This window comes from Rhododendron vialii, chromosome 11a (assembly GCF_030253575.1).
Source record: "Rhododendron vialii isolate Sample 1 chromosome 11a, ASM3025357v1".
NCBI classification, from domain to species: Eukaryota; Viridiplantae; Streptophyta; class Magnoliopsida; order Ericales; family Ericaceae; genus Rhododendron; species Rhododendron vialii.
In genome coordinates, this window is record NC_080567.1 from 31,254,794 (window position 1) to 31,281,620 (window position 26,827).

General features: G+C 37.7%; 3 protein-coding genes across 4 annotated transcripts; 2 read left to right on the forward strand and 1 right to left on the reverse strand.

Moving 5' to 3' along the window:
- The first annotated feature begins 598 nt into the window (after positions 1 to 598).
- On the forward strand, positions 599 to 9,129 carry LOC131308869 (BRASSINOSTEROID INSENSITIVE 1-associated receptor kinase 1-like). The gene is made up of 5 exons (XM_058335909.1): positions 599 to 1,215; positions 1,979 to 2,110; positions 2,362 to 2,694; positions 7,640 to 8,034; positions 8,481 to 9,129. The coding sequence occupies exons 2-5, from the start codon at positions 2,065 to 2,067 to the stop codon at positions 8,913 to 8,915; spliced, it is 1,209 nt and encodes a 402-aa protein (XP_058191892.1). The 5' UTR covers positions 599 to 1,215; positions 1,979 to 2,064; the 3' UTR covers positions 8,916 to 9,129.
- A 1,391-nt stretch (positions 9,130 to 10,520) lies between these two features.
- Positions 10,521 to 13,673, reverse strand: LOC131308872 (uncharacterized). The gene is made up of 4 exons (XM_058335913.1): positions 13,091 to 13,673; positions 11,770 to 11,847; positions 11,125 to 11,196; positions 10,521 to 10,632 (listed from the first exon to the last, which is right to left on the reverse strand). The coding sequence occupies exons 1-4, from the start codon at positions 13,177 to 13,179 to the stop codon at positions 10,554 to 10,556; spliced, it is 318 nt and encodes a 105-aa protein (XP_058191896.1). The 5' UTR covers positions 13,180 to 13,673; the 3' UTR covers positions 10,521 to 10,553.
- Positions 13,674 to 21,878: 8,205 nt separating this feature from the next.
- LOC131308873 (protein SODIUM POTASSIUM ROOT DEFECTIVE 2-like) lies at positions 21,879 to 26,827 on the forward strand. Of its 2 annotated transcripts, XR_009194587.1 has the most exons (5): positions 21,879 to 22,460; positions 23,530 to 23,605; positions 24,600 to 24,758; positions 26,127 to 26,172; positions 26,563 to 26,827. XR_009194587.1 is itself a non-coding variant. In XM_058335914.1 (4 exons), exons 1-3 carry the CDS (start codon positions 22,083 to 22,085, stop codon positions 24,719 to 24,721), a joined length of 576 nt encoding a protein of 191 aa, XP_058191897.1. In that variant the 5' UTR covers positions 21,879 to 22,082; the 3' UTR covers positions 24,722 to 24,758; positions 26,563 to 26,827. The 2 variants fall into 2 exon arrangements, 1 of the variants encoding a protein (XP_058191897.1); XM_058335914.1 differs by lacking the exon at positions 26,127 to 26,172.

Sequence of the window (26,827 nt, forward strand, 5' to 3'; positions counted from 1 at the left end):
TGAAAATGCCTATTTTCCATCTTTGGAGTGCAGATTTGACAAGGGTTCCTTCGCGTCTTTTAAAATTTGTTCAATTGCGCAACTTTTGGGACTGGAATCGCTCAAAAATATTAAGAACTCGATTTATAGAGATTTTTAAAAGATTGCTCTGTAATCTGGAAATCTGGGCAGTTTACTGAGTTGCGTTTATCATCGTTTGTTATGGTTGAACAACCCTATTGGTTATGGGTCCTTATGGGTTTTAAAGATTGGTAAGTTAGTGATGATTTGGCATTGGAATCATTGAAAAATATTGAGTATGTAATTTTTAATGAATTTTCGAACACTGACTGCTCTGCTGTCTTGGATTGTTTTTGCTGTTGGGGTATTGATCCCCATGTTGTGGGGGATTGATCCCCATGCTCTTTGGGACAGTTTTGGTCCGTTTGATTTTCGTTCGACAGTTTTGACCCCCGATCACTTCTAACACCTTTAAATATCGTTAAACCATCCCCCATCCCTAAGCTTGATTACTCGGGTTCCAATGATTCGATGATTATTCAAATTTCTTCGATACTCGTCAAGCATAATTTTAGTGTCATTGTAAACAGAATACGTGATGTAAGGTTGTTTAGGAGTACCGTAGGCTATGTGGGGCATTGTAGAGAGTATAGTTGGTAGATGTGAGCTTTTCTAGTGATCCAAGTAGTAGCATAGTAATGTGTGTCCGCATGACTCATTTATCCTTCAAACTCTTTTGGCGCTCGTTCCATGAGATCTAAGTGTCAATATTAGCGAGTAGTATGTTGTAGAGTCGCTATGGGGTTGGTACAGTATTGTGATATACTAAGGGAAAAAGACGTGTACTCATTTATCAGTTGATGTTCTGTTATGATTGATTGTTTGGAATACATTGAAAGGTGATTGTCGACGCGTGTTTGACCTGTAAGTCAGTTTCATTGACATGCTTTATTGTGACATGAGTTTAGAGAAATGTTTGTTGGAGTTGCATGATTATTGGAATTCGAGTGGCTGTAATTGAGAATTGGATGAGGAAGTAACTGCAACGCAAGGGGTGGTAATGCAAACTGCAATGCAAGGGGTGGTAGTGCAGAGACCTAAATAATAGGTGATGTTGACTGTAACGCAAGGGGTGGTAATGCAGACTACAACACAATGGGTGAAAATGCAGAGTGTTGAGATTTTGAGGAGTATCGAAATGGTTGACAACCTATTGTGAGTACGTTTTGATTGATGTGAGTTTATTAATGCTTCTACATGACATGCAAATTGTTAGGAATACTTATAAGATGTTTGGAACCTTTTGGCCGTAGTCTGCCTTCCGTTGTGATAAATCCATGTTTCTCATGTTCACTTATCGAAATTCTTTCACTCTTTGTGCATACTTTATCGCATTTTCATTTAACTTGAGTATGGATTTCTCTACTGGGCACGTGTATGCTCAACCCTATCATTTTAAGGTATAAATCAAGGAATTGACATGGCGTGCTGGACGTGCTTGATTGAACATATCATTAAAAAGGTATTCAAGAGGGACTTCATAGCATAAAATTTGAAGGACCATTTTGAAAATTTGATTATTGTAAATAGTAATATTGTTATTCCTTAGACACTGGTATTTTGGTAAGTTGGGGCCTTGAACCAGGGATGTACTCTTTGAATTTTATTTGAGATCAGTGAACAGAAAAGTCTTTTAGGTTATTATTTGTATAATAGCGAGGACTTTATTTATTAAAAGTGTTTATTATTTATGTTGAAAATTGAGGGCGTGACATATTTAAACAGAAGTAGAGTGTATTTGAGGTTGGATTCTTTAACTAGTGTTGGTGGGGCTTGGTTTTCACCAAAATTGTCAACTGGTTGATTCTTTAACTAGCGTGGGTAGGGTTTCTGTTTTCACCAAAATTGTCAACAGTCAATCGATTTCAGATAAATTAAAATGGTTAAACTGACTTTTCATTGTCCAATTTTCTTCTAGTAGGCAGTGGTACCACTGGAGCCATTGCTGAAGGAGTTGCTGCTGGTGCTGCCCTGTTGTTTACTACCCCTGCAATCGCACTTGCTATGTTGAGACTAAGAAAACCACAGGATCATTTCTTTGATAAACCTGGTCAGTGGGCTAAGCAGAAAATTGCTTATAAAGTTGTTTTTTTTTCTGGTAACTAAAACTCGTTTCACGAATGCAAGACCTTACAAAAGGATCAACAGGGGGACATGCTCCTGGAACTACAAACAAAAAACTAGCAAATCATTCTTGCATTGGCGAAACAATTGTAGCAACCATCAAAACTCTATTCAAACTATACTCAAATCGGAAAAGAGAAACAAGAGCAGTTAATTCATTTTACCTTCTTGTTGCAGCCGAAGAGGTTCATCTAGGACAGCTCAAGCGGTTTTCTTTGCGTGAACTACAAGTTGCAACTGATAATTTTAGCAACAAAAATATTTTAGGGAGTGGTGGATTCGGTAAGGTCTACAAAGGGCGCTTGGCTGATGGCTCTCTTGTGGCAGTGAAAAGACTAAAAGAGAAGCGTACTCAGGGTGGGGAGCTGCAGTTCCAAACAGAAGTGGAAATAATCAGTAAGGCTGTCGGTCGAAATGTACTCCGTTTACGTGGATTTTGCATGACACCAACTGAACGGTTGCTTGTCTATCCGTATATGGCCAATGGCAGTGTTGCATCGTGTTTAAGAGGTAATACTTGGTGGCCTCTTTATATGCTTTTCTTTTCTTCTCTGTTGCTTTTTTCAGGGAATGATTTAGCCCCCTCTTTTTTGAACTGCACTCCTTTTTTGGTCTCGACTGACGTGAATTATAATGTTGCCCTGTAATTTGCAGTAATTGTGGTGAGGACTACATTATTTGAATTGGTAGTTTTGTGATTTCACCTAAATAAAGACGACAAAAAGGAATGGGAGTGCACAAATGGGCAGCATTAATATTGTTTCCTTTATTATGGGTGAATCTTAGATGGATTTGGTTAATATTGTTTCCTTTGGTTATATCTTCTTTAGGCAGGTGAAGTGGGAGATTCTTGCGTTGATGGGGGTGTTTTTTCAAGGGGTGATTTGGTTTTGGGCAGGGTGTCTAGGGGTTGTTTTTCTGATGTAGAGGAGGGGAGTGCGAGCTCAGTAGGGCTGGAAATAGTTCCTTTTTCCGGTTTGGATCAGAGGGAGGGTTTGGCGTGGGATGTTGCAAGTGAGGAGGAGTTACTCAACCATTTGGGGTGGGTGCATGATCTAGTTGATGACATGCTGGTAATGAGTAAGGGGTTGCCCAATCCGTTGGCGGTTAAGGAGCCTGAATGGACGTTGAAGGAGGGAGATAATCTGGTCCCTGGAATGTCTCAAGCGGAAGTCTCTAGATGGGTTCTAAAGATAATTAAAGGCTTCAGTAAATTCTTGGGTGTTTCTTTTGATGGCTTTGAAGATAGAACAATGCAGTTATTCTCAAAAATTGAAGAAAAGTGGAAGAAAGGGGCAGCATCGAAAGTTAAAAAAGGGAGGAGCAAAGTAAGCAAAAGAGTTAGAGAATTAAAAAGGTTACAGAGTTCTGTTAACTATGAGGGTTGTAAGAAGGTGGGAGAGGGAGATAGCGTAGGGGTGGGAGGAGTTAACCTTGTATCTTTCTATGAAAATTAAAATCCTTAGTTGGAATGTGAAAGGATTGAGTGCTAGGGAGAAGAGGATGGTCATTAAATCTCTTCTTCAGGAATGGAAGGCGGATGTGGTTTGTCTTCAAGAAACTAAGTTAAAGGAGGTTTTGAGGGAGAAAATTAAGGAGATTTGGGGGAGTCGTTGGGTAAAGTGGATCCATCTAGATGCGTGTGGGACAGCAGGGGAATTTTGTTGATGTGGGATACTAGAGTGGTGGAGAGAATTGATGTGGAGTATGGTGTTTTTCAGTGTCCTATTTGTTCAAGACAGTGGAGGATGATATTGAATGGGCTATCACAGGAGTATATGGGCCAGTGATTAATGGCCATAGGGAGGATTTCTGGGAAGAGCTTTTGGTAGTAGCATTTCGTTGGGGCGTTCCGTGGTGTGTGGGAGGAGATTTCAACGTAGTTCGGTTCCCTCATGAAAGAATGGGATGTAATTCTATTTCGCGCAACATGAGAAGATTCTCAGATTTTATCAATGATTTGGAGCTTGTAATGGTAGTAGATTCACATGGTCCGGGAATTTGGATGATAGATGTATGTCTCGCATTGATCGATTCTTGATCTCTTCTTCTTGGGAGGAGCTTTGCCTGGAGCTGATTCAACATGCGCTTCCAAGACCTACCTCAGATCATGTCCCAATTTTATTAGACAGTGGAGGGATTTGTCGTGGAAGGACCCCTTTCCGGTTCGAGAATATGTGATGGTTGTTCGAGGGCTTCTTAGAAAGAGTGGGCGAATGGTGGAATAGTTATGAGGTAGTGGGGAAGCCAAGCTTTATCTTAGCTAAAAAGCTCAGATTGTTAAAATAGGATTTCTGAATATGGAATACCGAGATCTTTGGAAATTTGGCGGCTCAAAAGGCCAAGGTGGTTGATGAGATCAGTCGTTTGGATTTGGATGAACAAGTTTGGGATTTAAGGGAGGAAGAGAAGGTTCGGAGAGCCAAGGCAAAAGATGAATTCGGAAAAATTGCAAAGTTTGAAAAAATTAATTAGAGATAGAAATCTAGAAACTTGTGGTTAAAATAGGGAGATAGAAATACTAGATTCTTTCACAGAATGGTCAATTGTAATAGGAGAAAGAACTTTATTGGAAAGATCAAGATTGGCAATAGTCTATTGGAGGAGGAAGAGGAGGTAAGAACAAGTATTGCTAACTTCTACGCTAGTTTGTTCAAAGAGGAGGGAGTGTATCAGTCTCGAGTTGATAATTTGGAGTTCGAATCTATCTCGGGGGAGGAGGTTCATTGGTTAGAAAGACCGTTTGAGGAATCCTAAGTCCTTGCTCTTAAATCGATGAATGGAGATAAAGCGCCCGGTCCAGATGGTATGTCTTTAGCCTTTTTTCAACATTGTTAGGGAGTGGTGAGGGAGGAAGTGATGGGCATGTTCCATTATTTTTGGAGGTTTGGAGAGTTTGAACGCGTCTTTTGTGGCCTTGATCCCGAAAAAAGGAGGCGCGGAGGACATCAAGAACTTTAGACCTATCAGTTTACTTGGGGGAGCATACAAGTTGTTGGCTAAAGTGATGGCAATTCGTTTGAAGAAGACAGTAGGGAAGGCTGTGTGCGAAGCCCAAAATACTTTTGTTGAGGGTAGGCAAATTCTTGATGCATCCCTGGTTGCTAATGAGTGTGTGAATTCGAGATTAAAGTGCAGAATTCCTGGTATCATGTGCAAGTTGGATATTGATAAGGCTTATGATCATGTTAACTGGGACTTTTTGATCTATATTATGCAACGAATGGGGTTTAGAGAGCGGTGGAGGAAATGGATAAAATTTTGCATCTCATCTGTTAGCATGTTAGTCTTGGTGAATGGGTCTTCAGCCGGTTTCTTTCAGACTTCTAGAGGATCGCATCAAGGCGATCCCCTTTCATCCCTCCTTTTCATTTTGGTCATGGAGGTACTAAGTAGGGGGATTCTTGAAGGGTGTTGAAGTTGGGAGGGCAGACGGTGCGGGGTTGATGGTCTCTCATATTTTTTATGCCGACGACACGCTGGTGTTTTGCAATGCGGAGGTAACTCAAGTGGGCTATCTTAGATGTGTTCTTTTGTCCTTTGAGGCTGTGTTAGACCTTAAAGTGAATTTGGGAAAGTTAGAAATGATTCCGATTGGGGCGGTTGAGGATATTGGTGCTCTTGCTCAAATTTTGGGTTGTTGGGTGGCGTCTCTCTCATCGGTGTATCTTGGTTTGCCTTTGGGATCTTCTTTCAAATCTAAATCTGCGTGGGATTCGGTTGTAGAAAGATTTGAGAAGAGAATGGCAGGTTGGAAACGCCAAGATATGACAAAAGGAGGTAAAGTTACTTTGATTAAAAGCTCCCTTTCAAATCTGTCTACTTATTTTATGTCATTGTTTACCATTCCGGTTTCGGTGGCGAGGAGGTTAGAAAAGATTCAAAGAGACTTTCTTTGGAACGGCGTAGCGGTTGTGGTCAAATGTCACCTCGTTGACTGGGATACAGTTTGTGCTCCCATTAGAGAGGGAGGTTTGGGTGTGAGGCGCTTAAAGTTTTTCAATCACGCTTTGTTGGGCAAATGGCTTTGGAGGTTTGCGAGTGAAAGGGAGCGATGGTGGAGGAAAGTAGTTGCTGCGAAATATGGTTTCAGATGGGGAGATTGGTCGTCTTTGGGTGTGAGATCGCCTTATGGGGTGTCGTTGTGGAAGGGGATTATGAATGGGTGGGATGTCTTCGTAAAGAACACCCATTTTTTGGTTGGTGATGGGAGAAGGGTAAAGTTTTGGGAGCAAGTGTGGTGTGGGGAAGTGACCTTGCGGGAAGAGTTCCCGAGTATTTTTAGTTTGGCTAGTGACACAAATGTTAATGTTTCCGAGTATCTCCATTTTCGTGAAGGAGTTGTGGTTTGGGACACCCGTTTGCGAAGGGATGTGAATGAGTGGGAGGAAGAGGCTTTGATGGCGTTGCTTTCTATAGTGTATGGTCTGCAAAGACTAGGAGGAGGAGAGTATGAAATTCGGTGGAATTTATCCATAGATGGCTCCTTTCGGGTGAAATCCTATTATGAATCTTTTCATGCAAGGGATACTTCTTTTTCTTGGAAAGCAATCTGGAAGACGAAGGCACCTTTAAAGGTGAGTTTTTTCGTTTGGTGTGCGGCTCAAAGCAAGATTCTTACCATTGATAATTTGATCCGAAGGTTGAGAATTATTGTCAATTGGTGTTATATGTGCAAAAGAGATGCGGAGTCGGTTGATCATCTCATTCATTGCCCGGTGGCTTGAGAGCTTTGGACTATGGTTCTTTCTTGGTTTGCTATGCGATGAGTCATGTCGAGGAGTGTGATGGACCTCTTAATCGCTTGGAGAGGTGCAAAAGTTGGAAAGAAGCAGAAGCAAGTTTGGTTTTTGATCCCTCTTTGTCTAATGTGGATCATTTGGTGGGAAAGAAATTTGAGATGCTTTGATGGGGTGGAAAAACCTTTATATAGAATCAAAAGTTTTTTCGTGAATAGTTTGTTTAGTTGGGACGAGAGAGAATGTGATCCTTCTCTTCACCAATTTTTAGATTGGTTTGAGCTTTTCTTTTCTCTTGGAAGTGTATAGGGCCTTTTTGTCTCGTGGCCTATTTGTATTCGGGTGGCATTATCTTAATGCCTTCATCTATATAGTTATTTACTTGTCAAAAAAAATAAAAAAATCTTCTTTAATCTCTTTCAATTGATGCTTTGATGCTAAGAAAATTCTTAAGACTTAAAAACCATGATCAAACATACTTCCCAGCTTATGCTGTGAAGGAAGCTTGAAATATTTTTCTGCATTATGGAATTCTGTACAAGAATATCAAAGCTTGCTAATGCTAATAAACATGCCATTTGTATATATTGTAGTTTTCCCTATGTCAGATAAAATGGGAAATTTCGATAAATACCAATATTCAGAGTCTTGATTCCTAAATCCTAACCTGCTTAATCTCTAAATATTTGCATGATCTCGCTTGTGCATTGTTGTAGAGCGATCTGAAACACAGCCCCCGCTTGATTGGCCAATAAGGAAGCGAATTGCTTTGGGATCCGCTAGAGGTCTTGCATATTTGCATGATCACTGTGACCCGAAGATTATTCACCGTGATGTCAAAGCTGCAAATATATTGTTGGATGAGGAATTCGAAGCAGTTGTTGGAGACTTTGGCTTGGCTAAACTAATGGATTACGATGATACTCATGTTACCACTGCTGTACGTGGGACAATTGGGCACATTGCTCCTGAGTACCTCTCAACTGGAAAGTGTTCTGAGAAAACTGATGTTTTTGGTTATGGGGTCATGCTTCTGGAGCTCATCACAGGACAGAGGACTTTTGATCTTGCTAGACTTGACAATGACGGAGATGTCATGTTGCTTGATTGGGTAAGCCTTTATTGCACTCATTCGAGTTGTTTGCATGGTGTTAGTAGATTTCTAAAATAGGCCATCTTTTTACAACTCCTACATTCGTCTTAAGGGCCTCCTGTCAAAGCTGTATTTTAGTTATTGGCTATAGGAGGTGTTAGAAGTGCATCAAATGAAACATTTAATGGGGAAAAGTATGTATTGCTTGATAGAATTGAAGGCCAGGCATCTCAACAGTTAAATTCTATACTGAAAACTTTTAAATTCTATATTGGAACTTTTAGAAGTAAAAAACAGTCAAATTGCTTGAAGATACGGATTTTGTACTGAAATGAAGAAACACAATGAAAATCATGAGGCCTTTTTATTGCTTTTATGTAAATTGAGGTTGCTCTTCCTTGGTAAGAAAAGCATTTAACTTCATATGCAAATTCACTGCCTGATAAATGTTTCTGAAAATTCAGGTAAAAGGACTTTTGAAAGAGAAGAAGTTGGAAACAGTGGTTGACGCAGGTCTGCAGGGTAATTACATTGACGTAGAAGTGGAGAAACTCATTCAGGTGGCCTTACTCTGCACACAGGGCACCGCATGGGAACGTCCCAAGATGTCTGAAGTTGTCAGAATGCTTGAAGGCGATGGATTAGCTGAGAGGTGGGAAGGATGGCAGAAGGAAGAGTTTTTCCGCCAAAAATTCAACCATACCCACCACCAAAATAATGATTGGATAATTGCTGATGGAAATGCCCCTCCCGATTCCACTCCCAATCTCCGCCCAGAAGAATTATCCGGTCCAAGATTGATACAGAATGAAAAGATTATATTATTTAAAAAAAAGAATATAAAGTTCTTTATTTTTGTTTTATTTATTTTGTTAGGAATCTTGCAATTACAGAAATAAGTGTCTACATTATTTAGTTTTTCAATTTAGTTTATTTAGTTTCCTTTTAAGAATTATTTGATCAAGAAGACTCGATTCTAACTTTGGTAGTTTTCTTTTTCTTTATTTCCTAGTGTGTAGGATTTCTCCTACTATAAATTGAGTTGTAAGTCTTAGGGCTATTCAGTTTTTGATGATTAATGAAATGATAAAGAGTGTTCTCTTTTATGCCAAATTCTTTGGTATTCTACGGAATCAACAAAGTGTTTGATGCCTTTATTCCTAGATATTTTTTGACTAGATAGGTTTAGAGAAGGATTTCGATCTTCGGGTATTCGTTACGAATTAACGGATTTCAGACTCGATTTAGTAGTTTTGTATTTCATTAGCTCCCGCTGCATCAAAGGATGATCTTCAGTGGTTTTCAGACGACCACTCTTATTCAAATGTGGCATTTATCGGTTTTGTGCATATGCTTTTCTTCCTTTTTGCATCCATTTTTCCAAAGCTCAACGTATATGTCGGAGTTTTTAGGTTGCTGTAATGTTTATAAGGTCATCGCGTGGCATGATGAAATTTCCAGGTGCAGGAAAAATCATGTCTGGTCATGCCGTAGTGCCAGTACATGTTATTGTAATGCTTCGGAATAGTATAGGTTTTGTACACGAATAAAATGCAATTTTTTTTTAATCTTAGGGAATAACACTTGTTTGCATCGACCTACAATACAAGTCCAATTGTTGTATGTCCTTTTTTTGCTGTTTTCCTTTTGGGAAGATTCAAGCCAAGGAAAGATTAGTGCAGGAAAAATCATGTCTGGCATTTGATTGTAGGCATTTGAGTACTAATCTTTTGTGTGGGTGGGAATCTCTCTCTCTCTCTGTGTCCGTGTTGCACCTTGTTTGTTAGAACCCACAAAGCAAAATCCCGCCTGTTTGTACATAAACAGTCTCCAAAAGATTTGCTGGAAATCTTCATCAGTAGGACAGACACAACCACCACAAGGTTCTTTTTTTAACCAACGTACTGAAGTTGGCCGTTGGATTATAAAAGTTTACACATACATGCATGCGTGCAAGCATATACAGAGAGAGAGAGAGAGAGAGAGAGAGAGAGAGAGAGAGAGAGAGAGAGAGAGAGAGAGAGAGAGAGAAGCAATCCCAATCCACGACTAACTTGAAATCCAACTGGTCATAGAAAAGCATTCGCTGTACTTGCAACAAGTAACAATCTAATTCATGAAGTTACAATGGTGAACTGCATACCTAAAAGGGAAAAGAACTAGTATATTACTAGGAGACTGAAGCTTCACATTTTAGATTGAAAAAACCTGAGAGGCCTCATCTCTGCCCCTAACTTCTAGAACTAAAAAGAAAAAAGAACTCATAGACCAAAAGTAAAGTAGGAAAAGGAAGATAAAAAACTGTTCTCCATTTACAGAAACAACTATGTATTCTTCTCGAGGCTGACAAGCAGCAGCTTCACTTTCTGCCACTGGTTCCCGTTTCGTGGTTTGCCTTTCACCTCAGACTCCTGCGACATTCAAGTAAACATAACCTTGATTATGAATCGTCAAGTAAGGATCTAGACCTCTTGAAAGTTCTGACGTTAAATACGGAAGGAAATATTTGAGAATAATGCATGATGATGTCTATAAATCTAGCAAGTGCGGGAAAATGTCGGTCTTTGCGGTGGCTGGGTTATGGTTTTCTGCACCCTTACTCCAATCGTAACACACCTGTAGGCAAACAAAATCCAGTTAAATCCCAGTGCCAAATCAAACCGGGGCGGAGGAGAAACTGATACAGAAGTATTTCCACAGAATTTTATAGTATGTAACAACACACGTGAGAATAACAAGAAGCAGGTCCATGCCAGGCAAACATCCAGCTTTCACACCCACATCAGATTATAAATAGAAGAAATGCAGCCTTCTCAAGCCTTTTTGGTGATTAGGCTTTTAGACACCCAGTCCCAAAGTCAAACAAAATTAGTAGGGCTAGCTTATCCCCACATGCTTACAAAATGATATTGTACATTTGCAAAAATTAAGCAGCGTGTAATGTGGTTACGATGCTCCACATAACTTCACCCCAAGTTTCAAAAAGCCATGACATCATTGCATTGGATAAAGATTTCAGATCTTTGTCCAATGGTAATCCAATTTCACAATGTCACACACACACACACGGTACACATTTTAGAGGAAACATACCGAGAGGAAACACACCGCGTAGGCATAGATCGAGCCATCACTATTGAAAGCACTGCAAGGTATAGGTTGACTGCATCTTGACATTGCCTAGATATCAACAAGACCAAGATAAGACAAACTAAAAATATACCCACGACAACTGCCGTCTATTGACGTTATACGAAAACAACAAATATAACAGCATGTTATGACAGTTTCCCCGGGCATTCAACTACACAATGTGTAAATCTTGCTTTTTTTTACATTCTCTTAAAATGAGTGAATAACTCCAAAGAATGACATTTTCTCTCAAAACGAATGGGGTTGATAAGCATGAAAGTGTAGCGAATGGCAAGTATATTGACATGGAATTATTTGTTCTTAGGTTTGGAGAATGCCAATCTATGGGCCTTCAAAATAACCCCAAAACGTCCGTCCAATATAATAACTTGCCTAAATAGAAAAAACATAAGCAGCTCATAATTTGAAAAAAAAAAAAAATTGGTCACTTGTGTAGGCTTGCAATGATATCCAAAAGATCTCTCACCCCAGCACAATTGTGAGAATAATCAGTCTTTAGAGATACAATCTTAAATTGGTTAGTCAAACCAAAACAAGTACATGAAAAACAAAAGGACAGTTAAAAAGCAAAGCAAGTAATGAATCCTCAAAGGAAAAGACCTTAAGCCTCTGTTTGCTATCCTTATCTCAAAAGTTAAAAGCACCATCAGATCCTGCAGTTGCGAACGCGTGATGGACCTGGGACAAGAAACAGATCGTTCAAAGTTCAAATACACATAAGAGGACAACAATTCAACACCAGAAACCAATACAGTAGATTCTTGAAGAATTTGCACTGCTCAAGCCCTGCACACTTGGCATGACAAACACAAAAATAGGTTTATCCAATAACTTAGGTTTAGAAAATAACAAATCCATGAGACATAATATCTCATAAACTTCTGGTTCTATTAAACAAATTGTGAAGGTGGCAAACTTGTCGACACAAGAGAGGAGTTTCCACGAGCAATTACAAAAGCCCACAGAGAAACCAGAAATCAATTTTGACTCAACTCAGCCAATTTCTAACTTCTAATTTGTTCCAGCGACCCCGATATCTGTAGATTGAGATGCAAGGATCTTACATAACAATCGCAACAAGTTTCTCAGTAATTGGTGGTGCTTCGATGGACGTGTTTCTGATTTGAAGAAAAGGAATGCACAAGCAAAAATCCAGTTATTAACAATTAATTGCTCAGAAACTCTGGCCAAAGTTTATCTTCTGAGCATATCTTATGTTAGGTATTATGAAATCTCGTTAACACCCCTAAATTTGAATAGCAACTGATCAAAGAGAAAGAGTATGGCAATGGATCAAAATAAGGAGTTGAACAAGGCGGGACCTGCATAGCTGGACAGCGTGGACATGAAACACGATGAAACACGGAATGCAGTTAGCTGGCCTCCTAAAATGTAATCGGAAGTTCACATACAGATATGGAGAATAGCAATACGTACAATACCCCTTTCTCAGAGATTGACAGGAACATTTCATCCAAAGTAAGATTCCCACCGATTTATGTTCTTATATAAAATGAGAAATACGATTTCTTGGGTGCCATTTGAAGATGCAAAGAACTAGAGAATGTTTAACCTTTGCTCATAAAAAGTGAGATTCCGATGACTGTCAAATGCATATTTACGCATGTCCTTTTGCAGGGACATATTACTATATCATATACATGCACATAAAACGTTTTCGCACATTGACCAAAGTATAAGATCTAAAATGGACATGCTAATAAAATTTCACCTAACCACTTTTTCAGTTAATGGAAAAGCTCTGCATGCTTTATATAACTACTTGTGGACCTAGTAAGGCAACACAATGCACTATAAATACAAATGTAAATTTACAACGTAGCAAGTGTCAGCAAGCTAACTAGCAATTGAGATCACCAACTTTATAGGGAAAAACTGCAGTTGCGGTGTAAGATCTTACAGGATGGAAGTCCAGTTAATTGACTGAGTATATCTCATTGCCCTCTCTATGACATTTGAAAGTAAAATTTTTAGCTTGCTGCGATTCATCAAGATGATGTACACCAACCCTGCCCTCAATTGAACCAACCTGAAAAGAAACAATGCCAAGCTCAAATTAATATAGTACAAAAGTCAAGGATTGGTGAAGAACAGTGAGTCTCGATGAAGTACAGTTACAGGGATGGTATCCTAAGTACACATCCCTTTAAAAATGCCCACTTTCCCGAAGTGAAATCTGATTTCCCCTCATAAGAACCGATGATATCAGGATTGAACCATAGAAGATACATGTGCCTTCAATTAGCAGTATTTGTACATGTCTGTTTTATAACTAACGATATTTGTACACATAATTCTACGTGTATAACCTGTCAGTACTAGAAAACCAAGCCACTGAACTACTGAAATTTCTCTGGCACCAAAGATGTTCCTAATCCCCATATTGAACTACTGAAACACTGATAAAGCTGAATCTTTCTATGCCCTCTGCAGCAGGGTTGGTTCAACACCCGTCTGGCATACACTTTGCAACATTTATAGGCATGCTATGAAAATTAATGTACAGGAAGCAATGCTTACCTTAGGGTTTTGTCCCAACTTCCATTCACTAAGAGAGGTTCATCTCTGGGATCCGATCCCTGCAATATCCTTAACAGGTGCATCGTGCATGGCCAAAGTAACTGGTTGGGCACCTAACGGCCACATTTTAACTTGCTAGCTTGTCGCATCCCCCAGAGAAAACAGTTGTACCGTCATCCTTCCAAGTTGAGCATAAAACCTTCAAAAGATAAGAATAAAAGAACTTATTGTTAGTTTTTTTCCCATTAGTGTGGCCCACTAGCATTCACGTTTTGTGTATGAGGGACTCTACTGTCAAATAAGCCAATAAAGTGATCAAAAGTGCTACACACACAACGGTTGTGTAAAATACAACACACAACCAATCTCTAGCCGTCCGTTGCTGCAATAAATGGTCAGAATTCGCTCAAATTCTTCCCCATAAAAGTTAAACTTTTCCTTGGAAGAGTTTTTTTAAAATCTAGACCGTCCAAATACATCTGGACGGTCAGAATTACGCACACAACCAACACAACGGTTGTGCAAGTAGCATTTTTGTAAAGTGATATGGTTCATTACGATAACAAATTAGAATTATAGATGAAGGAAAACTCTTGATAATAAAAGAGACCTTGATGGGCTAGGTGTCTTTTAATAATTATCTCTAAGGCCCTCTTCTCTCCTCTATAAAAGGTAGAATACTCTCCCCTTATTTCTACGGTTTTTCCATCAATTAAAGTATTGAGGTATTTTAGAAAAGTTGAAACAGAGAAAAGAAGGTGAGCCAATAATTAAGATGTTTCTAATTAAGGGGTTTATTCCTTCTAATCTTGATGGCCAACAAAGGTACGCTATTTATTGTTCTTGAGATGTGTTAAATTCAAGATCTTGTTATATCTGTTTTTCGCATAATAGTTTTAATCCAGATATAGATTTACACTTATCAGTTACCATGCACACTTTAAACTAAAAAAATCAGATGCATGATTTGCAAACAATATGGCCTAGAGAGATTTGATGCCATACCGGCTGGTCATGTGACATTGATGCCTTGGGCACACTGCCAACGGTGGTCCCATTCCGCCTCACCTATATGAATGCACAAGAGAAGAATAACTGAATAAGTGCATATCAGCATTTTGAACACTAACAAGTACAAGACAGCATTTGAGACACAGAACAGAATGAAATCGGCAAAATAAATTAAACAAAACATAAGTGTTCATCAAAAGGGAAGAAACGCGGAGCACATGGAAGAACAGTCCCCATAGTAGCTCAAATTAAGTGGGAAATCTTCAATACACACTTATTTAATGTGTGTATCATATGCCCCTATTATATGATCCGTATTATGTCACTCCATAAAAACTTACCTGCTAAACCGGTCATTCATAACATTATAGGTCTATCGTAACTTTTATACAAAAAATTCGTAACTTTTCATTCATAATATTTTTCTTCCAAATCATAACCTTTTAGTGCATATCGTAACTTTTACACTAATCAATCGTAACTTTATAGCAACAGATTCATAACATTTTTAGAATCATAACATTTTGGTGTGTTTCATAACTTTATAAAAAAAAAATCGTAACTTTTTCAGTTCATAACATTTTCACTACAGAATCGTAACATTTTAGTCCATTTCATAACTTTTTAATTACGTATAATCAATTGGGCAATCGATTACTTAATCAATTTTTTTAACGGTAGTTAATCAAATATGTAATCTACCATATCAGTGTTCAATTCCATAATCGATTAGACTTTATAATTGATTTTTCAATTGATTAGACATCATAATCAAATATATAATTGATTTTACTATTTTGTAAATAGAAATTATAATAAATTAGACATCATAATCGAATATGTAATCAATTCTATTATGTTCAATTATGTAATCGATCAGACAATATAATCGATTTTGTAATTGAATTGAGTACGATTGGGAAAAAATGTGAAGTCGATTACTCAATTGATTTGCAAATTGATGGGTCTCAGTAAGTACTCTAATCAATTGCGAAATAAGTTAAGAACAACATTGCAATAGATTTCAAAATCAATTGTTCTGAATATCACGAACAAATAATTGATTACATGATAGATTATATTTCTCTGTGGTTTCAATTGCGTAATTGATTAATATCAATAATACTTGTAATCGATTACATTATCAAATATGAGTATTACTTATTTGTAATTTGGATGTGAGTACTAATTTACAAAACTCTAGTAGTATGTCTATTGACCAAAAAATAAATAGCACATCCTAAATATTGTTGTCTTTTACACATAACTCTAAAATGTATTGGTAAATTTATCTCATCATCATCACTCTCTTGATCACCTATTAACTTTGTTAGTGTTTCCTACTTGATTAATACGGATGATCAACTTCGCTATTCCTTTTAATTGGACTATTTGTGTGAAATTTTTTTTTTTTTTGATATGCATGTGAAAGTTCACTATGCAATTGGAGGTATTGTGAAAAATGTTAAACATCATAATATTTCAAAAAGTTCCAAAAAAAAAATTGGCTACATATATGAAACACTTTAAAGACGGAGCTGAATTTGGCACTCCCCTTGGGAGTGTTATTAACAAAATGGGAAGTGCCAAAATCATTGGCTTTTAAAAATCCTGTAAAAAAAAATGCCTTAACTTGACTTTTTATTATATTATAATAATGATAGTATCTTTTTTTCTTTAATAATTATTGAGAACAACATATTTTAAAGAAGTAAATTATTTTCACTTGAAATAATTTTAGCTTCAATAAAAAATAAAATTATTATTTTTAACATAAATTAATTATTAAAAATAAAATTAGGCCAAATTTTTTGAAGGGAAAAAAAGATATACGCTGATTGGGAAGAGAGTGAGAGGCTTAAGGGGATTTTTTTTCCATTTTGGTTAATTCATAGGGTTTACCTATTACATTGGTAACAGGTTATTTGTTAGTAACCTATTGTAACATTTTGAAGGGTCTAGATCATTTTTCAAACATCCAATGGTAATCAATGAGAGTGCATATGATACTCACTCAAATAAAGGGTGTGTATTTTAGCACTTTTCAAATAACTTTTCTGCACTTTCATAGGATAATCGAACAAAAAAAGTCCATCCTTCTCTCTCTCTCTCTCTCTCTCTCTCTCTCTCTCTCTCTCTCTCTCTCTCTCTCTCTCTCTCTCTCTCTCTCTCTCTCTCTCTCTCTCTCTCTCTCTCTCCCACCCAATGCTCTGATTATGGTGGGTTTTTGTTAAATTTCCCGCTCCCCCAATGCTCTGATTATGGTGGGTTTTTGTTAAATTTCCCGGGCATCGGGTCGGGGGAAAATTGAAGAAATCCAGTCGGGTTCAAGTAGGCATTACTCCATCCCGGTATCCGCCCCGAAATTATTTTATGCATGGAAATCTATTTTTATTCTTGTCATGTTTTTATCCTTACAACTTAAATACCACATAAAATTTTAACTATTTCTTCCATTTTGCTTTCAAATAGTAATAATTATTTTCGTGAACTTTTATTATTTGTACTCACTTATTTCAGAGTCTAGAACATATATTCTCAATAAATGAAAAAAGAGCGGGGCGGGTAAACCCGATAGGGGGCACCGGCGGAGGTACCCATACATTATCCGGTCCGGTTTCAAAGCGGAGTCGGGGTATGGCAAACCCCGCCCCACCCCGTTACCATTCCTAAGATTCACATAAAAGATTCCATAAAAAGTTTTATAGATTGACCAACAAACCTGTAAGCAAGAACTAGAACATTGGAGTGGCACCAACAAACCCCTCTCCGATACCTAAGCCACTTAGATTTGTAAGTATATAGTGTGAATAAGTGCTTAAGGAATCGATTAGCAGCAGCCGCATAACTAAATTGAAAACTGTTTGAGAAGTAGAATCGCTTTAGAATTAGATCCCTTGGACTTAACGGTGTAGATTATGGTGGCATCTAATGCGTTTAATGACCTTAGTCATCCCACTCTCTCTACGAATAATAGTTCTTATAAATTAGGACCTTTAGATTTACATTAGAAGAGGTCTGTTGTTACATACGTAAGAATACCTTACACGCCTAGAAACACCTTTGGGGTGGAGAGCTCTGCATCTATCTCTTCAGATGAAGTTAGAAGAGGTCTCTCTGCATCTATCTCTTCAGATGGAGTTATTAACAGAAACAGAATAATTCTAGACGAAGCACAAGCAATTTGGACCTGCAACAAGATCATGGGATTGGGGTATGATGGTGAAGAGGATGAAATCATAAGCAAATTTGCAGATATGATAGCTAAAGACTTGGACAGAGCTGACAAAATGGCAGGACAGGCCTAGCTTTCTATCTCATTGCAGGTCGCCTATGCTGATTTTTTTGCTTCTTGGGGTGGGGCCCTAGTGGGGTGTGTCTTGGTTTTTGAGTGGGTGCGATGTCTCATTCTAAGTGGGAGGCGGGGGTGTTTTTGTTTGTGGGTGTGTTTTCCTTTGGTTTTGGTTTCGTTGGGTCCTTTTGGGGGTGGCCTTGTTGGGCATTGTTCAGATTGATCTCTTGTCAATTTTTGGTGCTTAATCTCTTTATTAATATAATATCCTTTTTCATCGTTCAAAAAATAAAAAAAAGTATTTAAAAAATAAAAACCTTAACAAAATGGAGCCTCTGTTGCTGAAAATTAACTTGAAATACTCTAATTACACTTGAGGTGGAAGACAAGAAGGAAAACAGAGCATTCCCATAGAAGCTCTGGATATGCGCACAGATGTAAGGAACTTTCAAGGATTTAAATAGTGGCTGCAATATACATGTATTTGGTCGGCACGTATTAGTTTTTCGACCCTTCGTTACCATCACACTTTGACGTATTAGCGCTACTAAAAAATTGCACTCTTGTCGCCGATTCCCATCATGAATCGCTTCATATCGGACTTTTTTTTTTCCGATTCAGCCCGCTACGAGATAAATGACTGCTTCAAGTGTTTTGATGTAAAAAAATATTACTACAACTTCAACAAATTCACTACCGCCACATCCGATTATTACTACAATCATTTGATATTCATGCCACGATACGCGCCGTTGCCATCCTTTTTTTTTTCTCCCCTCTCTCTCTATGGACAATATATTTTCACCTGCACTAATTAAATAATTTTGGTAGGGCAGCTGACATAAATAGCATGCATATGCCATTTGTACAGTAAATAAAAGGACCAATCTCTCGTTAAAGGCCAGACCTAACTCCTTTGTCTCATGTCATATTCGTAATAATAACAGTAGCGTAAAAAAAAGGAAAAAGAACAAAAAAAAATAGAACAGAACCCTATTTATTATCTTTACCTAGCTAGTATCCAAATCTCTCGTTCATCAAATGATAGGTTGTACGGTACTATGAGCACACATAGTTTTCACAATTAAAGATGGTAGGTGCACCATGAAGTTTTCCTCCCTTCCACAAAAATTAGTGTGTTAGATAGAAAATGGGACTGTCCTCTTACAACCAAGTTGAGACCTTTGAGTTGCTTGGAACTAGTAAATACATAAAACTGTCGGAATGAATTCAAAAAATTTCACATTATGGAGGTCATAAAACAAGCATTAACAGAGAACCACTTCTAGTGAATTTGGTTGCTTATCTCCCTTCCTCAGTGGTGACCAGGGTTTGAGTCCCACAGAGGGTGGGGCTTTGGGGGCTAGGGTTATGAATAGCCTCTGCCCCCTCCCTCTGTGCTAGCTCTAACACCTCCCACTAACCTCTGTTGATGTATACAATATGTTTTGGTAAAAAAAAAAACCATTAAAAAGCCACTGGACCTTTGAGCTGTATTGGAGGATCTTTTTGGTTGTCTCTAGAGGCCCTTTGAATTTTCCAAGTTCATTCACCAAATTTCCAACATAATCATCTTCCAATAACAATTGATTGTTAGGGTACCTTCTAAGAATCATCAAATTTCGATACCAAGCCCATAAAACGATCAGGGTAGTTTGACGATTCAAAAGGCTTCTTATGGTTGATAGTTTACTAGTTTACTAGGCTGTCAACAAGTTAAGAAAATTACAAAAAAACACACATACTCGAATACATTTTTTGCATTTTTCAATACATTTTCACATCTTTTTGTACCCTCTTCGTAAAAAATCACATACTCATTTTCAACATTAACAACAGCCCAGTGGACTGTTTCTTAGCTTGTTCCCTTACTTATTTTGTTGTCATTTCGTTTGTTGGGTACTAAAGGGGGTAAGTGAGAGGATGAAGGTTGGGCTTGAGAGGGATATATGGACCCCTAGTGCTGAAGCAGGGGGAATTAAAAAGGGTCACAGGAGGCAGTAATTATTCAGTGTTAATTCACTGGCCAAATGATTTCTCCATAGCAGGCCATAGTAAATTACTCCGTAGTTGTTATATGTACTACTCATAGACTCATCACGAGGAAAATAGGGAGGGAAGGCTAGAGTGGACCCTTCTTCTTCTATCCAACTAGTCTCCTATCTATCTAGCTGGTTGCAGGTACAACTGTTTACTGGTAGTCACTAGGTTGACAGAAAGCTTTGCCACGAGGTAAACCATGTGGACCGTTCCCTCTCTCTCGAGAAGTAAGAATGAAACAATCCACTAAAACTTTGCTTCGCTAAGATTCTTATTTTTTAAGCATATTTATTATGTAACTTAGCTTAAGCCCTGGACTTAATTTGGCTACTTGAACACCAGAAGGAAGCAAAAACTTGGATTTTCAACATGTAATAGACAGAGTAACTTTCGAGTAAAACAACCAAAAATAATGGCGAAATTTGGCCAAAGTAGGCTCGGGCAAAAACATCCAACTTTAAGCTTTGTCTAGAGAGAGAGAGAGAGAGAGAGAGAGAGAGAGGGGTGTGAAGACAGAGACAAAAGTTGTTTTCGGCAGAGCTCTGTCGTTGGGGGGGGGGGGGGGGGGGGGCCGAAATCTTACGTATTACAAGCTCATTAAAAGCACTGCAACTTTAACTGAATTTTTCCTATTTGCACCTCTGCTTTTTATATGCTACCATCCTTTTCTCTCTGACCCCAACCCTTCAATTTTCTGGTTCTTTTACCTAGCGAAGCTAGGCCTGTGTATGTAGTTATTTTTTTTATTTTTGTTTTTTGAAATGAGGCTGTGTAGCTTTTGATAGCGTTTAAAGTAGCTTCTTTTCTATTCGTGACCAGGACTGGATATCCCGTTAATGTTTCCATCCGTTTTTTTAAAATGTCCAAACCAACTTACGTAGATCACAAATATTAGCTGTACAAGAGTGTGGTTAACGAGGTCCAAGCTAGTAAAAGAGTGTGGTTAGCTGTACAATTGTGTCGTCAACAGTTTGAATCAAATTATATTTGTAAGCCAAGTCATTCCCCGTTTCAATAACAACTTTTTTCACTTTTTTATTTGTCTTTATTTGAATTATTTTTTTTGCGTTTGTTAGTTTTGTGCCTTATTTTTTTTAGTTTTTTGATTCATCTCTTCAAGACGAATCCGGAATATTTTTTTTATTTTTACCCAAATATTTTGAATAAGGACTACTTTTAAGTAAAAAAAGTCAATTTTTTTTTTTTACTTAAAAGTGGCCCTTATTCAAAATAATTGGCTAAAAGTAAAAAAAAATTATTTTTCCAATATAAATAAAAAAAGTTTGATACAAAACTAACAAACGCGAAAAAAATTTATATAAGGACAAAACTAAAATTTTTTCTAAAAATTACAGAAGCCTTAGTGGAACAAGGCCTGAACATTTAAGGACACCCCAGCCTGTTGTGCCTAGCAGCCACCCCATGTGCTCAAATTTAGTTTTAATATTACCCTCGTTCCTATTGGTTGAAATAATGTGGATTCCGCCACAGAGTGGTGTCATATATGCTTACCAAAAAATATATTGCAGGTGTGAAACTTACATCATTTCAACTAATAAGAGGAAGGAAAATGTTCATCCTCTTTAAAAGAGGGTGAACAAAGTTGCATTCCCACGTGCTCCCATTTTTCTTACACCAATTTTGGTAATTATAGATAGCATCTAGTGGCAACAGGTTATTGGCTCTTTTTTTGTGTGTGGATAATGCAAGGTATCGGGTCAGTTTGCGTGCACTTCGGACTAATCTCTACAGTCTCTCTACGATCGTTTCACACGCTTGCACGGACCCCGAGGTGAGGGGTTATAATTGGCTTTATCCAAACATGAGGTAACATAGGACAGCTGATTCTGCCCCCACTGCCACCCAACCTCAGTTCTGTTAGCTAAGTGATAAAAGATACCACTCCTATCTCCCCTCTCTCTCTTCACTTCACTTCACTTTGCTCGCTACCCTTTGCCACCACCACCTCCTCCTCCTCCGCCTCTCTCTCTTTTTCTCTCTCTCTCTCTCTCTCTCTCTCTCTAGAAATATGAACATGAAGAGAAGGGTGAAGATGAGGAGGGGTTTCATGTGCCAGTACCCGGGGTCAGCAGCAGGGTGCACGACCGGAGACCCTCTGTCCGTTATAGTGCCGCGGCGGCCGGACCGAACCCTAGTCGACCGTGCTAATGCATTGGCGCTCGACAACAGTACTAGTGCCAAGTACGCTCGGTTAGTTGAGTCAACTCCTCAAAGACTCGGTAACAATGCTGCTGCCAAAATGAAATTAACTAATTCCGTTCCAATGCCGCCGGTTGTCAAAAGGAGGCCCGGCGGTGATCATAAGAATACAGGCGTGGTCGGAGACAGAAAGGCCCTCCAGAAACCAGCTCCAGCAGTGGCTTCATCTGCAGACCAAGTCTTTCAGGTCAGCTATTGCTTGAGAACATTAAAATATTGGAGTTCATCAGAACAGCACTTGCAGATAAAAAATCAAGAAAAAAAACATTAAAATATTGGTATGTATTAACAAACTTGTGTATATATAATGCTCCCTCCGTCCCACTTTTAATGTACCCGGCAGAAATTAGTACATTTTCAAAACATAAAAAAAAATATATATATATATATATATATATTATTTTTTTACACGAAATTTAAGTACTCATCAAAATAAAAAAATAAAAAAAGAAGATATATTTTTGGATTTTGAAAATGCACAAATTAAAAATAATACCGATGTTGAAACTGCTCAATTCGCCTTTATGAATTCAAAAGTAATACTTACTGATATCCGTTGAAGCTGATTTTTTATAAGGTCCCATAAAATAATATTCAAAAATTTATGAATATTTTTCTAAATTTTTATGGAACCCAGAATGGATCCAAATACTTTTTTCTTTGCGTAATTTCCTGTAAATCTTTCTCGCGAATAGCAGGGCTCCTAGCTATACGGGTGGTTGTGGTAGCACCACTTTTGCAGTCTTTGACCACCCCCTGTGTAGGAAAAAGTGAGATCAGTCAATTTTTGTCACAAAACTTACCACTTTTCTCTCTCCATAAGATCATGACATGGAAATTATAATAACTCGAAATCGACCGTCTCCAATTAAAGTGCCACGTAATTATGTCTTTTACACTCCCCTATATATATATATATTTATTGGCTTTAAAATGTGTGACTACCTATGAATGGGCATCGGAAAAAAAAAATCTTCAAATTAACATTGTTACGTGAAAAACGACTAACTTTGAAAAAAAAAAAAATTCATAGCAATATCTTGTCCAATATCCACATCTGCATGCGCTCTGCGAATCAAACCGTGTCTTTTCGTCCATTGTGTAAGTTTATATATTAGAACTAATTTTTTGTTTTCTTTATGCAAATGTTACTGCATATATAATATGGATGCACTAGGATTGTTATGGCTAGATAGGAATAAGATTAAAAGTAAAATAAACTAATTTTGTGTTATGAAATGTATTTACGATTGAAGGTTGTGGTTATGAGAGTCTCTCTCCATTGCCAAGGCTGTGCTGGTAAAGTGAAGAAACATATATCCAAGATGGAAGGTAAAATGGCCACCTCTACTACTTAATATAGCTCACCTTTTCTTTATTTTTTCCCCCTATCGGCCGCGGGCATGTGTGAAATTTTATCCCGAATAATCTCTTGATACATGTAGTCTCCATCCTTTTTCTTTTTATTTATCCTCAACAAAGATTTTATTAAAACTCAACAAAGATGTAGTCTCCATCCTTAGTCTAAGTCTAATTTAAAAGTGAGGAATGATCGAAATATTTCACCATCCTTCCGAGTTCCGACCATTAATTAACCTTTTGACCTAAATTCCCTAAAATAAGCTAGAACAACCTGTATTTCACAATACACATTATCGCTCAATCCTCAGAATTTTCATGTTTTTTTTTTTTTTTCTGCATGTTGTACGCAGTTGTGTAGCGATAATTTTTCTGTAACCGGCTCGAAATTGATTAGCACGCCGAAAGCATAGAAATCGAGAGGCCTAGCTTATTCTGCAAGGAATTCTTTCCAGGGTTTTAGCCCAGAATCAAGTTTAAGTGACAAAAAAGGAACAGATTTCCCTGCCAAACAAAAGGAACTACTGGTATTGTAGGGACATTAATTTCTGCTCTTTTATGTCAGGGCATGCAAGCTAGAGAGCATATTTACTTGTTCTTTCTGTTTTTGATTGAGTAATCTTACGAACATATCTCAGTAAAAAAAGATGAGACATGTAGCTCAAACCACGATATCGATTGGTATTTGAATCTCCCCTTGCAATTTCGCACGCTAGCACTTTAAATCTATGTGTGATTTTAGAATTAGCGCTCTCTCCATGCCCACAATCGGTTCGCTCATATTAATTTGAAATTAATCAACTATTCGTGCCAACGAAAACAACCACTACTAAATATTTGTCACAGTAGTAAACTAGTAAATGAATTCACAGCTACTCTTTTTTAAAAATTTCATGAATTCTCTTTGAAGTCTGAAGTTTGAAATACAGTAAATAAAATGGTTTTTGGATCAATATATTATTATCAGGGGTGACATCGTTCAGCATAGATTTGGAGAGCAAGAGGGTGACAGTGATGGGACACGTGTCACCGGTGGGAGTGCTGGAGAGCATATCAAAGGTGAAAAGAGCAGAGTTCTGGCCCTGCTGAGCTGATTATGGAGTTGGATTTTTAGTTTAATATTATGGTAGGATGCTTAATTCCCATGGTGCTAAAGTTCAAAATTAAGCTTGAAATGTTTTTTTTTTTTTTTTTCCTTTTTTTTCTTATTGTACTAGTTTACCTTCTACTCCTATACCCATATATGGGTAAGTATATGGGTAATCAGAAATCAATTTGGTGGTCCCAGAGTACAACTGGGGAAAGAGATGGGTAGATTAATAGTGATCATGTGACTGGCAGCTACATGTAGACTGATGGGGTGCCCAGAGGTTCAATCATATGAACGCAAGGGATACCTTTATCGATGTATTATTAATATCTTCTACATATTTTTCACGAGAAATTGTTAATATCCGGACTGCCCAAATGGGGTCTGATCTCCGCTGTCTCCAAAACTCTTGTGCTAGCTCTTATACCGAAAGATTTTTTGACCGTTGGATTGTGTCATTTTTATAAGGCAGAAGAATTTTCGGCACAGGATATTCTACCTCTTACCCGAACACCACATCTTTTTCGGGTATCCTGTTACGGCCTAGCATTTTTATTTATTTAATTAATTATATGGCTGTTATTAATTGGTGTTATGATTGGGTCCCAACTACTTCTAATTATTTTGTGCGCGTTATGGGTATTGTTGAGGCGATTGTAATCTTCGGAGTATGAAATTGATTTTGGGTAATTAGTGGTTCGTGTCGGATTATTGAATTTCATAACAAGTCAGATGAAGTAAATTTATAATGCCATTTATTTACCTAAACTTTAATTAATTAGTTAGCTATAATTTAGGGTACAACGTGAGTAGTTGGTGGTTTTAAAAGTACTACTTAAAGCCTCATGTTTATACGCTACGTAGGATAAAACATTGGAGTTAAGGGTAATGCTAAATTCTTAATCTGTTTCTTTTTTTTCCGTTGGTCGGCACAGATGCACAGTCATGGAAAAACTTGGGTTTATTGGTGGAGTAGATTAGTGGAGTTAATAATGATGGGATAAATGGGTTTTGTTCGAGTTTTGGTCAAAGTTCTCTGCAAGAGTTATTTTCTTCTCATCATTCTATTGGACCATGGAGATTGGACGTGATTTGTGTGCGTGGCTGAGCATGAGGATTTGTGTGAAGAGGTGGCCGGTGATCTGAAGAAAGGATTTCGAAGTTGCTCGATAATTGGTTTTGGACTGATATAGTTACATATGCCTTGTACATAATTTATTAGTGAACAAAGGTGATTATCTGGAAGGGGTTTGTAGGTGGATTTTTGGTGGTTAATGTTGGCTTAGGAAACTTAAGGAATGTTTAGGTTTGGGAAATTAATTTTATAGTAGTAGTGTTCCTAGTTTATGTTGTCAGTATTATATTTAAATTAGTTAGTTATTCATATGCTCTATTTTTGTACAGGATAGTCTTGTTTTGCGTGTTCGACTTGCATTACTTTTGAACCCAGGTAAGTGGTTAAGTATGTTACGTATTTTCGAACTTTCCCGTGTCCCTTAAATTATTGATTAGAAAATTTTATGATTGGAATTGGAAACCCATAATTGTTTATTTGGTTACTTAAATCGGCACGCGGGAAAACATTTGGTGAAATCGACTTGCATTACTTTTGGTTCCCCATTGTTGTTGGAGGTTGTATTGTGATCACCATTGGAACTTATTTCAGATGAATCGTTAATTGGATTAAATAATTATTTTGTTGTTCACCTGTATGCCAAATTTATATTGACATTGTAAATTATTTTGATCCCTGTTTCAGAACTTTAATTTATTCTAATATACATGCTTTGTCATTCACTGAGCGCGTCAGCTGACAGATTTACCCTAACTTCTTTTTCAGGCAAGTTGGAGAGTTAGGAAAGGACTCTGGCGGCATCTCGGAGATTCCGTTTGTTGACCTCCTTAGAGTGTCTCATCCTAGCTTAGTGTTTTATTTCATCGCTTCCGCATTGAAATATTTTGTCAAACATCTGGATTCTTTTATTACTGTTGGATCGCTGGATTTTATTTTGTTCATGGGATGTTTGTGCCCCATTATTTTTATGAAATTTATTGGTTGAGGATGTTTAGAAAAAATAAAAAAACGGTTGACTGATTGGTGGATC

What these genes read in the sequence shown, in the direction of transcription:
- LOC131308869 (XM_058335909.1), top strand. Translation starts at nt 2,065, where the DNA reads ATGTTGAGACTAAGAAAACCACAGGATCATTTCTTTGATAAACCTG. An exon ending in TCATTTCTTTGATAAACCTG is followed by an intron (nt 2,111 to 2,361) that starts GTCAGTGGGCTA and finishes TTCTTGTTGCAG; the next exon opens with CCGAAGAGGTTCATCTAGGA. An exon ending in ATGTCATGTTGCTTGATTGG is followed by an intron (nt 8,035 to 8,480) that starts GTAAGCCTTTAT and finishes CTGAAAATTCAG; the next exon opens with GTAAAAGGACTTTTGAAAGA.
- LOC131308872 (XM_058335913.1), bottom strand. Translation starts at nt 13,179, where the DNA reads ATGAATCGCAGCAAGCTAAAAATTTTACTTTCAAATGTCATAGAGAGG. An exon ending in ATTAACTGGACTTCCATCCT is followed by an intron (nt 11,848 to 13,090) that starts GTAAGATCTTAC and finishes TTCTTGTCCCAG; the next exon opens with GTCCATCACGCGTTCGCAAC. An exon ending in ATAGCAAACAGAGGCTTAAG is followed by an intron (nt 11,197 to 11,769) that starts GTCTTTTCCTTT and finishes GTTGATATCTAG; the next exon opens with GCAATGTCAAGATGCAGTCA.
- LOC131308873 (XM_058335914.1), top strand. Translation starts at nt 22,083, where the DNA reads ATGAACATGAAGAGAAGGGTGAAGATGAGGAGGGGTTTCATGTGCCAG. An exon ending in CTGCAGACCAAGTCTTTCAG is followed by an intron (nt 22,461 to 23,529) that starts GTCAGCTATTGC and finishes TTACGATTGAAG; the next exon opens with GTTGTGGTTATGAGAGTCTC. An exon ending in ACATATATCCAAGATGGAAG is followed by an intron (nt 23,606 to 24,599) that starts GTAAAATGGCCA and finishes TATTATTATCAG; the next exon opens with GGGTGACATCGTTCAGCATA.